This window comes from Asparagus officinalis, chromosome 6 (assembly GCF_001876935.1).
Source record: "Asparagus officinalis chromosome 6, Aspof.V1, whole genome shotgun sequence".
In the NCBI taxonomy this organism is placed as follows: domain Eukaryota; kingdom Viridiplantae; phylum Streptophyta; class Magnoliopsida; order Asparagales; family Asparagaceae; genus Asparagus; species Asparagus officinalis.
The window spans coordinates 11593133-11605041 of record NC_033799.1 but is presented as its reverse complement, the minus strand read 5'-3'; the positions used below and the strand labels follow the sequence as shown (position 1 = coordinate 11605041).

Here is an 11909-nt window from a genome sequence, read left to right as displayed (position 1 = left end):
AACCAACGTCCATTAAGATTAATTAAAAGAAAAGATGGTATAACGTAATTGATCCTGCTTGACTGAATTTTCTTTAATAAAATCCCAACCTAATCTTACGCCTGAGATGTATTATGCATGTGTTTGGACTTAATTGTTTATTTGTAATTATAACAAACAATTTTTTTAAGCTAAGTTAACAAGTTTGGCTAAGCAAATTGACATGTCTAACAGGACGAATGGTTCAATCAAGACACATGAATAAATGGTAGAACTCGGATGTAAGGTTTAGCCAAGCTGACGATAGCATCCTGAAACAAGCAATATCCCCATCAAAACTTAACAATTGACTGCTTGATATTTCCAATATCAAAATGAGCTTCAGGATCTCTCTCTTGACTCTCCAAATCCCAAACTTACATCGCCATATTAATACATTTTCTTGATTCCCATGTCTAGCATATATGATCCCAAATCATGCATTTTGGGTTTAATGCCCATCAGCCAATATTAAATGACTACAAAAAAGAACTCCTCAACAAGCATTGAGTTGCCTGAAGAAAATAAACAAATAAATGACCCACCTCTATAGTTGGCGGGACAAGAGGCCTCTTTCCTTTCAGCTCTCTGGTAAGAAATTCCAGTTTCTTTTCTTCATCCCACTCACTATACACACCCATATCCAAGTATTTAGTAATTGCATCAAGTGTTTCAGCATGTCGGCCAGATTCCTACAGAAAGGAAAAAGAAAAAATCAACTAACTCTTCATTTTGTTCAACATATTTGATTATGAAAAGAATAGACACACCTGACGCAAATCGAGCTTCATCAATACCATCCCAAATGTAGCAACCCTTCTTATAAGATCGGCCAAACGCCCATCAGCAAGTATGCCGGACCCACATGATAGCTACAGAAATTTTATCAGCAGAACTAGCAAAAAGGGTAAGGTCATGACTCTATGTTGGATTTTCATTTCAAACAGATATAAAGGGGCTTAGAATGCAAACTTTAGCATGTAACGGCAAACAATCTAGAGAATAGAGTCCAATACCAATGAGTCATAGCATAGGAGAAGTGGTTCTAGAAGTTGATCAGCTGTTTCATAGTCATTTATAGGGTCATGTTCACAAGGAAGATCCTCAAGGAGAAGCTCCAACCTCCTTCGTGTCTTCATAAGCTGATATCATCAACATCAACATAAGTTCAGAACAGTTGACAGTAGGAAATAATCATATAGGCCACCAATATTCAAATTGAAAGGAAGCTTAAAGAGACACGGGCCGAATGACAGAATAAGCCCATCAACTTGGTATTTTGTAACGCTTGCAATGTACTAAGTCTAAATTTTCAGGAGAAATCGTGCCTACATTGTTCTATAAAAAATAATCAAAATACTTAATAAGTACTAAAATAAAACAAATAACTAACCTTGTCTTTTACATGTCCAAGAACAACTCTATAGGAAGCAATCCCTGGACGCTGATGCAGGCTAGGTTCCAGAAGCTTCCGGAAACTACTTCTGCCGGTTTGAGATTCTAGTAGCTTTCTCTGGGTAATAAGATGACCAGCGACGGAAGAATTTTTTTTAGATAATTGGTTCTGAAGGCAAGGCTGTGAGTTGCCATCTTGAGATTGAGAACCAGCTCCACCGTTGTCTAATTTTGTTGGGGATTCTGGAGCAGAACCTAGACCACTCTGCTACCACAATATATGCAAAGAACAAAACAGAAAATTAAAGATATTTTAGAGGCCATAAGACAGAAAAAATACTTCTATACAGGTTGGGATACAATACAAGAATTTTAGGCTTAATATTGTTGCCAAATCAAATATTCATTTTACCTGACGATTACCAGGGAAATCTAGTATTGGATAGTGAGGGTCACCAGCTACATCACAAATTAAGGGTAATATACAATAAATGTGTTAGTATACTCATCGCATGAAAGATTTTAATCAAGCATGAAAATATCAAATAAATGATGAAAATAGACAATGTGATTAAGCTATATTTCAAGGATCAAATTAAAGGAGGCTGAATAAAGAACCAATATGGTATATGTCAGCCCACCCTTTTTGACCCCCTTCTCTCAGTGGCCGAAAGTGGTCTAATAAAACAAAAGGTGGGCCCCACAAAAGCGGATCCTACTAATAAAATAATATTAGTGGCGGGTCCCGCTAACAATATTTTATTAGTACATAGTGTTTTCCAAACACTATAAATAGAACCTAAACTCTTAAGAAACAACTCATCCCAGAAACAACTCCTCTCATAGAAGAGTAAGAGAGAAAACACAGAGAGAGATTATGAGTTCTTGGAGTGTATCTGATCAAGAGAGGGTGTTCTCTTTGATCTATTCTTTTGGGATATAAAAGAATTTGGCGGCGGCGTTACACCATGAAGTAGCTCCGAATGAGTGAACCACGTATATCTGTGAGTACTGTGATTGATTTTTTGTGCATTTATTCTGTGTATTACGTCTCCGTTCGAGGCGTTATTATTGGTGTGTACCCTAACAACTGGTATCAGAGCCTGACTTAGAGTATATATATCTGCTTATCGTATGCTCTGTGACTGCCACTAAAAGTGGATCCTCCACATCAGCAAATAATTTAAATTATTATTTACTCTTTTAAGGCACCGGACACTGTTCACGAATACGATACTATTTACAAGTATTATTACTATTCACAAATACGGTTCGGGAAAGACGTAATCTTTCGCCATGAGATTTACAGTTGAAGACAACATGCTTCGAATTGAGAAATTCAGCGGCCAAAATTTCAGGTATTGGAGGATGCAAATTGAAGACTATTTGTACCAGAAGGATCTCTTCCAACCCCTCCAAGGAGAGACGGGGAAACCTGAGAAAATGAACGACGATGAGTGGAAGGTGCTCGATCGTAAAGCACTTGCCACCATCAGACTCAACCTTCACCAACATGTGACTTACAACGTCTCGCGACCACCACCAAGGAGTTGATGAAGGCCTTGGAGGCGCTGTATGAGAAGTCGTTTTCTTCAAATAAGATATACCTGATAAAGAAGCTATTCAATCTAAAGATGCAGCAAGGAGCTCGTGTGGCGGACTTCTTGAACAAATTTCAGGCTGTGGTGCAACAGCTTGCTGTAGTAAATCTCAAGTTTGAGAATGAGATCCAAGCTCTTTTGCTACTTTCTTGTCTACCAGATTCGTGGGAGAATATGATGATGGTGGTAAGCAACGCCAATGGCAATGACAAGATGAAGCTCGACACAGTGATTACGGCAATTCTGGATGAAAAATCTCACCGTAAAATCTCAAGAGCTGAGGCCTCTAACAGTGGGAGTGCTCTGGATGTCGAGGCATGAGGGCGTGCGCATAAGAAGGGTAGGGGATGACGAGACCAATCGAAATCTAGATGGAAGTCTAAAGGGCCGAACCCGAATGGTTACGGTGAAGGTAAGTGCTTCCGATACGGAAAGAATGGTCACTTTGCACGGGACTGTAGAGTTTATGTTCCAGCATTAGCAAGGGATGATCGGGCTGACGGTGTAGCCAATCTTATGCACGAGACGGATTCAGATGCGTTTCTCCTATCCCTAGAAGACAAAAACGATGCGTGGGTCATCAACTCTGACGCATCTTTCCATGCAACCTCACAACAAAAGCTGCTTTCATCGTTCGTGAAGGACTTGGGCACAGTCTATCTTGGCGACGACCAACCTTACAAGGTTTTCGGAAAGAAAAATTGTACCCTCAAGATGGAAAGCGGGACAACCTTGACGCTGAACGACGTTCGGCATGTACCCTACTCCCCCCTCCCCCCTCTAGGGTGCTTTCAATTAGTATATATTTGTTAGGATATATTTATTAATAAGTTTTAAATTGGCATAAATCAGATTAGATTAGCATAAACCCTATTCCCCCCTCCCCCCCTCTAGGGTGCTTTCAATTAGTATCATTGCACTTCCTAGTGGCATTGGGTACTTTCAAACGCGAGGGGTTTTTCTACATCGCTAACGGGAAGATCGACCAATTGCTTGCTGCAGGACAAGCATCATCATCATCATCCGTCGACTGCATGACTTGGCATCGACGACTTAGCCACATGAACGAAAAGGGGATGCAGATTATGATCGCGGGAGAGAGGCTTCCGGATCTGAACAAGATTGATCTGACTTTCTGTGAGGACTGCATCCTAGGCAAACAAAAGAAGGTGAGCTTCAACAAGACCGGACTGGCTCTAAAACTGCAGAAATTGGAGTTGGTACAAACCGACGTATGAGGACCTATGCAAGTCCCATCTGTTAGAAATTATCTTTACTTTGTCACTTTTATTGATGATGCTACTAGAAAATTATGGGTGTTCTTCTTAAAGCACAAGTCAGATGTTTTCATCATTTTCAAGAAGTGGCTTGCCTGTGTGGAGAACGAAACATGCAATAAACTAAAGTGCCTAAAGTCTGATAATGGAGGCGAGTATTGCAGTCAGGAGTTCGAGAACTTCTGCTCGTCCCATGGGATTAGGAGACTGAAGACCGTCCCAGGCACACCTCAGCACAACGAAGTGACGGAACGTATGAATCGCACTATCTTGAAGCACGCCAGAAGTATGAGGATCCACTCTGGATTGCTTAAGAGTTTTTGGGCCGAAGCTGTCAATACTGTTGCATATTTGATCAACCGCGGACCATCCGCGGCTCTCAGTTATGGGATACCTAAAGAGGCTTGGACCAGAAAGAAGCTGAAACTAGAGCACTTACGAGTATTTGGTTGTGACGTCTATGTCATGACCAATCCTGCAGATCGGTCAAAAACTTGATCCAAAGTCAAAGAAGCTCTCTTTCATCGGCTATAGAGGAGATGAGTATGAGTACCGTTTTTGGGATCACGATGCGCGTAAGGTGGTGCGCAGTAGTGATGTCGTGTTCCATGAGAATGCGGTGTACAAGATCAAAGAGGTGAGTGGGAATCAGCTATCTCCCTCTCTTTTCCCAGATATTACTGACAGTGAGGACGGCGGTGAAATACCTATCAGCATAAAAGACAGAGACCACGGATGTACAGCAGCAGGATCCAGCAAAGTTGTTGATCGCAATTCACAAAGCTCTAAGAAATCCAAGGGTGCCAGAGAGGTATCTTTCCACCATGAATTATCTTCTCCTGACTGACAATGGTGAGCCAGAAAGCTATGAGGAGGTACAGCAGACCGGCAAAACTCGGGACGAGTGGGAGTCTACCATGGAGGAAGAAAAGAAGTCCTTGATGAAGAATGAGACTTAGGAGCTCGTAAAGCTTCCAAGAGGGAGAAAGACTCTTCATAATCGGTGGATTTATCGGGTCAATGATGAAGCTGATGGACGGAGATGCTACAAGGCGAGGCTTGTAGTGAAGGGCTATGAGCAGAAAGCAAGGATAGACTATTTTAATGTTTTCGCTCCCATCGCCAAGTTAACCACGATCCGGACTGTGCTAAACATTATAGCAGTTCGAGATCTCCATCTAGAGCAGATGGATGTGAAGACAACATTCTTTCATGGAGATTTGGAGAAAGAGATCTATATGCATCAACCGGTGGGCTTCGAGGAACGAGGCAGGGAGGACCTCGTGTGTCGCTTGCGCAAGAGCTTGTATGACCTGAAACAAGCTCCGCGATAGTGGTACATGAAGTTTAAGAACTTTATGAAGGAGAACGGTTTTCTCAAATGTGACACAGATCACTGCTGCTTCATCAAGAGATATGACGAATTCTATGTGATACTCTTGATTTATGTTAATGTCATGTTGATTGTAGGGCCCGACTTAGCCCGCATTGAAGAACTCAAGGGGCGTCTCTCCGAGTGTTTCGAGATGAAGGATTTGGGTTCAGCAAATCAGATTCTGGAGATAAGGATCATTAAAGACAGATCAGCACAGAGGCTAAGGTCGTCTCAGAAAGCCTACATTGAGAAGATTCTTGAAAAGTTCGGTATGGAGAAAGCTAAACCAGTGAGCTCGCCATTTGCAAGCCATTTCAAGCTATCGAAGACCCAAGCACCAGAGACTGCTGAAGAGCATGAGTTCATGACCAACATACAATACGCATCTGTCGTCGAAAGCTTGATGTATACGATGGTGTGCATAAGGCCAGATATTGCACAATGAGTGGGAGTTGTGAGCCGCTTCATGAGAAATCCGGGGAAACAACACTGGGTGCGGTCAAGTGGCTTCTACGCTACTTGAGATGCTCTTCAGTATGGCAGGACAGATTTACAGCTAGAAGTCTTTTGTGATGCAGACTACGTAGGGGATATAAACTCAAGAAGGAACACAAGCGGCTACATCTTCATCTTGGTGGAGGAGCGATAAGTTGAAGATCCAAGTTACAGGATATTGTGGCTTTGTCGACAACCAAAGCCGAGTACGTGTCTGCAGCAGAGGCAGCAAATGAGTTCCTATGGTTGAAGGTTTTTCTTCTCCAGCTTGGAGTAATCTTTGAGAAATACTTCATCCACTGTGACAGTCAGAGTGTAATTCACTTGTCAGAGAATGACGCATTCCATGCTCGGATCAAGCATGTTAACGTGAAACACCATACCATACAGAGATGGCAAAGCAGGAATAAGTTCAAGCTTGTGAAGATTGATACGAGGTACAATCCAGTCGATATGCTGACCAAGCCAGTTCCACTCGAGAAGGTGAGGTCGTGTGCAGCCTCATATAGCCTCCGTTGATAACGTTGAGGGCCGTGTAAGACGTCAAAGATACAAGATATCAGGATGATACTACCAAGATTGGTGTGAAGATAAGATTGATACTCAATCAAATCTTCAAGTGGGAGATTATCAGCCGACCCTTTTTAATCCCCCTCTTTCGGTGACCGAAAGTGACCTAATAAAACAAAAGGTGGGTCCCACAAAGGTAGGTCCCACTAATAAAATATTATTAGTGGCGGGTCCCGCTAATAATATTTTATTAGTGCATAGTATTTTCCAAATACTATAAATAGGACCTAAACTTTTAAGAAAAAACTCATCCCAGAAATAACTCCTCTCATAGAAGAGTAAGAGAAAACACAGAGAGAGATTGTGAGAGTTCTTGGAGTGTATGTGTTCTCTTTGATCTATTCTTTTGGGATATAAAAGAATTTGACATCGTCGTTGCACCGTGGAGTAGCTCCGAAGGAGTAAACCACGTATATCTGTAAAGTACTGTGATTGATTTTTTTGTGTTTTTATTCTGTGTATTACGTCTCTGTTCGAGGCGTTCGAGGCGTTATTGTTGGTGTGTACCCTAACAATATCAACGCTTAGAGAAATCAATATGACATTATCTCTGTCTCTGTTATCACAATGCAAATATTTTCAACATTCATCTTTGAATATCTTCAAAGTTTGTCAAGTCGAGATACTAGATCAACCTATTGATTGGTTTTGAAAAGAGATTTTCAGCTAAGTAGCTTCATTTTTAAATATTGAATAAGTTCAATTTGCTTACAAGGTATTAGTAGATAGGGAATCACATAAAAAATTCTGTTGGGCGCAGAGTCACGCCCTTCCGCCGCGGAAGTAATATAACCTGAGAGAAAACCCTGACTTTTGTTTTCACAAAATCTCAAGTCAACCTCTGTATTCCCGTTTCACAAAGGAAACAAGAACAAAAGTAAAATATCTCAACAAAGTGAGATATACGGTTCTAGGACTGAATGTCGAGGGAACCTACAAGCAATAGCTAACACATAGTAAAGACACGTAATTTACGTGGTTCGGCAAGCATGCCTACGTCCACTGGAGGGGTAAGGGGGAATTTCACTATGAGGGGAATAACAACTTCCACTTGTATATCTCACAAGCTCTCCCTCTCTCTCTGATTTTTCCCTCTTCAAAAATCTCTCAAAATTCTCACACCTTTTTTCTTTTCTTCCCCGCAACTTCTCTCTTCCTCACCTCTCCTATTTATAAGCAAAGAAGAGGGGACAAGAGAGTATGTGTGAGCATGGGGGAAGCATGGGTGAGCATGGGAGTAGCATGGGGTTCCACCATCTCGTGTCCCCCCATCCTACGTTCCCACGTTCACAAATTCGGAACTGGTATAAAATTGTCAAAGTGCAAAAGATGTTTGACGCTTTTGTGAATAGTCAAATTAGCTGGCTCAGCTCTAAAATAAAAAATGCACACCATCTTGCCCTCTTCTCAACATTCCTCTTCTTGTATATTTTGAATCCATTTTCTTCAGTTAATAAGTTCCCATGGCATCTTGCTCAGTTTACTCGGAAAAAAAAAAAAGAAAATAGAAATGCACAATATGTTATAAGATTAATTAGTTTATTGCAACCTTTTTAAGTGTGCAATTTTTGCAACACTCATCACTGGTAATGTGTACACTGGAATTTGGCTTGAAACAGGTACGATTACTTAGCAAAAGAGAACAATTATTAATACTTCAAATATAGGGTAGACAATTTTTCAGTTCTGAGAAATTATACGCGATTCAAAAATATGTATTGAACATATATTACTTTCCTCCCATATTTTTAAGTGTATCTATTTTTCTATTTGATCCTTTAAATAGGACTTCCATGCCAATAAAGGTGCCAAATGAAAGAAAAATAATAATTGTTGTTTTGTAGAGATCAAGAACCTACATCTGCAAGAGGGAAGATGAGCAGCTACAGGAAGTTGTGCTGGCAGTGCTGAAGATTGTTGACCATAAGGCTTTGCAGGGCTTCTGTTAGGGTGTTGATCCCAACTTTCACGTTGCTGATCCTCAGATTCACTTTCTGCACAATGATTCACAATTCCATTACAACACTGGCATATTCCTGAGTGAAGAAATAATGCAACAGCCTCCGTAAATGGAAGGCAAAAAAAGTCAAACAGATAAAATCATTAGATCTGTATAGACTTTAGACTTTTAGACTAACGAGGCTCATATTCTTGCAAATCCCTCCTGATACTCTTTAGATTTCTTAAGTACTTAATTCACAATTAGCGTACCAATCGCTGGAAGATTCATAGAGCTTTGCTAAAAGATGCCAAGGGTCATAGAACAATTTGAGCAAGGATTGATTGAATCTAGCCTGATAGCATCACTCGAGCTGATTTCAACTTTAAAGAGGTGTACCTCTATACTACATTGCTACTTAGCAGAGCTTCTACCTTAGATTTGACATACCTTCAAGTAGTATTTCTCGAGCCAGGCCTGCCAACTTATCGCTGCATCTATTCATGGATAGTTCAAATCTGAGATTGTCAACTTCTCTAATGTAGAGATCAACTGCCATCCAGCGTGATAATAGAGAAACATCTCTTGTGACCTGCAATAAATTCAAGCAAAATATGAACGATTCCATATACATGCATCTTAGCCCTTTAGCTAATTTTAAATTCAAATTTTACACAAATAAAATATAATTCAACTGATTTACATAATGCTTGGAAGCACAAAAGAGCAACATCCTGTAGTAATGAGTAAAGTAAATACAAATTCAAAACAGTAAACAACTAATTATATAAATCACTTCTCATGACCAGATACATGAACAGAAAGGACAAAAGTTTGATATCGAAAACAATTTGTACATGGAGAAAGAACCAAAGTTTGATATTAAAACAATTTGTACATGAAGCTGAAACTTACTTTTGATGTAACATTTGGATTCCCATCTCTGTCGCCGCCCATCCAAGAGCCAAACTTGATAGGAGTGGCAGTTAATGGAAGTGGACGTCCGGTGTGCTACAAAAATTAACAAAAAAGGAGAAATTTAGGTTAAGAAATTGATACCCGAGGATATATTGGCTCGGACATACAAAGATACTAAAAGAAAAGAGGGGGAAAAACCTTTTTCAGAGCAGCACTAACACGGCGTAAATAATGAGGCACCGCTTGCCAAAGTGTTTGTTCCACAATGTGTAAACCTATAAAGAGAGTGCAAATTATATGCAATGAAGAAGGGATAGATTTATTTTTTAGCAAAATTATGAACCTGCCCTTGCTTCATCAACCGGTGTGGGTTTGTGACGCCTCAATTCATCTGTCTGCCATAAAGAAGTAACCTCTCTCTTCTGCAAATTTTACCATTGTCAGTGTTCTAACAATGTTACAAGTGTCATAAAAAAAGAGAATTTTGGGCTAAGTTGAGTACCAAATCCTCAATCAGCATCTCCCTGTCTTCATGGCTAAGGTCAGGTCTCTCATTGAACTCCAAAAGACGCTGGCAAGATAACTTAAATACATCAATATTTTATTTCATAAACAACAGCATTTAATACATCACAAGTAATGATATTGGGAAGTACTGTAAGAAGACATGATTTGATTCATAACACATTCCGGAGGAAAGGAAATGACAAAAAGAAAATAATATATCATGAACAAGTTTTTAGCATCTGATGCATCCTTGTTTCTCTAGATTCAACTCTATTAAGGACCTACGATTCATCTCGTTTTCAAATAAGCAATTATCATAGCATCTCTTACTTCCTCTAGAATTTCAATCAAGGCTAAGCTTGGCCTACTGAGATAAAAAAAACTAACCAGCCAAATAGATCTCAATTAAGGAATACTGGCAATGATTAAATGCATTTATGATTTCTCTCTTGTAAGAACAATAATGCTACATGAAATTGCATAGTTTCAACTACCTCTGTACCCAATATTCGTAGTAGTGACATATAGTCGTGCAAGAGGTCAAGGGTGTGATTCCTCTTAAAACGTGAGATAAAGGACGCAAGTTACAAAGAAAGGAAAGAACAATAGTTGCAAAGTTAAGCTACAAAAAAAATTATAAGACCTGCTCAGTAAAGAATCACAAGACAAATTAATTGCTATGATGGAGGACAAATTTTTGTAAGGCTATTGAAGTAGACCAGTGACTGGTTTGTTATAAAACCATTGCATGCTCTTAGAACTATGAAAGCTTTACCTGTTGTAACCAAGAGATTTTTTGCATCCGAACTCATTTTTATTTTTTAGGAAACTAAAACAACTTCTAATAAGAATAATTATGGGATTTTTTTCATAACTTATAAATAAAGACCATTGAAATGAAAGAGAATATAGAATGTATAAACAACACAAAACATTAAGTGGTTATTGACTTTCTTCAATCGTTTCCAGACAGAAATGACAATCATAATAATAGTATCAGTAAAACTTACAGCTATCCTGATATGCTTGTATTGAAGGGTACGTCTGTTTATTTGCGTCGGATGTGCGGTTAAAACAATTTCAATCCCCTGCAACGTGGAAGAGAAAGCAAGAGGGAATAAACTAACATAACCCAAAAGAGAACTTTGTAATTATTGATTTATATTTTACAACTCCAATGAAGGAAAGTTTCAAACCTGATTGCAAACAGTATTATAAAGCTCCTCTGGTGGCACTCCACTTTGTACCAACTTACTGAAAATGTCATCACATGATTTTGACAAATGAACGACATCCTTTGCTTTGCGAACTCTGTATGAAGAAAATATCTAAGGTCCCTCTCACTACACCAAAACTTCAAAGCTATAATGTGAGTTATAATTTCATATTCTTACGTGACCCCAGAGATTGAGAGTCAACCACAACTTCGTAGTTATGATGAAGGCTGAGGATTATAATTTTATACTCCACAAAGCAATTGATGTGCAGATTTAGAGATAAAATATCAAAGACACATAAGTAGACTGTGGCTTATAAGAATTGGAGTACCTATGATGGGTTTCAGCAATTCCCATAAGGTTGAGATGATGGCTGAGAGAACGAGCTAATGCTATAGCTTCCTCAAGAGTCGTCTTCGATATCTCTGCTGATAATTGCTTCTCTAGCAATTCTGCAGTGCTCTCCATCCCAGCACTTCTCATATTAACAGCACTCTATAACAAAATCAATTGCAGAGCATTAAATAAACACCAAAAAAGACCAGCGAACAGCATCGAAAGATGAAAAATCAATAAAAACACAAATTTTAAATTCAA

At 39.4% G+C, this 11909-nt stretch overlaps 1 protein-coding gene across 1 annotated transcript in view; it reads right to left on the bottom strand.

The window, feature by feature from the left end:
* The window catches only part of LOC109845743 (phosphoenolpyruvate carboxylase 4), a 26181-nt gene that overhangs the window by 6672 nt on the left and 7600 nt on the right, over positions 1–11909 (bottom strand). The window contains exons 2-15 of the mRNA XM_020415014.1: positions 11644–11807; positions 11292–11406; positions 11106–11183; positions 10091–10159; positions 9932–10010; positions 9787–9863; positions 9586–9681; positions 9121–9262; positions 8591–8725; positions 1826–1872; positions 1412–1678; positions 1035–1160; positions 789–890; positions 564–710 (exon numbers count right to left, since the gene is read on the bottom strand). Of these exons, the coding sequence (XP_020270603.1) occupies positions 564–710; positions 789–890; positions 1035–1160; positions 1412–1678; positions 1826–1872; positions 8591–8725; positions 9121–9262; positions 9586–9681; positions 9787–9863; positions 9932–10010; positions 10091–10159; positions 11106–11183; positions 11292–11406; positions 11644–11807 (1644 nt within the window). The remainder of the gene's footprint in view (positions 1–563; positions 711–788; positions 891–1034; positions 1161–1411; positions 1679–1825; positions 1873–8590; positions 8726–9120; positions 9263–9585; positions 9682–9786; positions 9864–9931; positions 10011–10090; positions 10160–11105; positions 11184–11291; positions 11407–11643; positions 11808–11909) is intronic.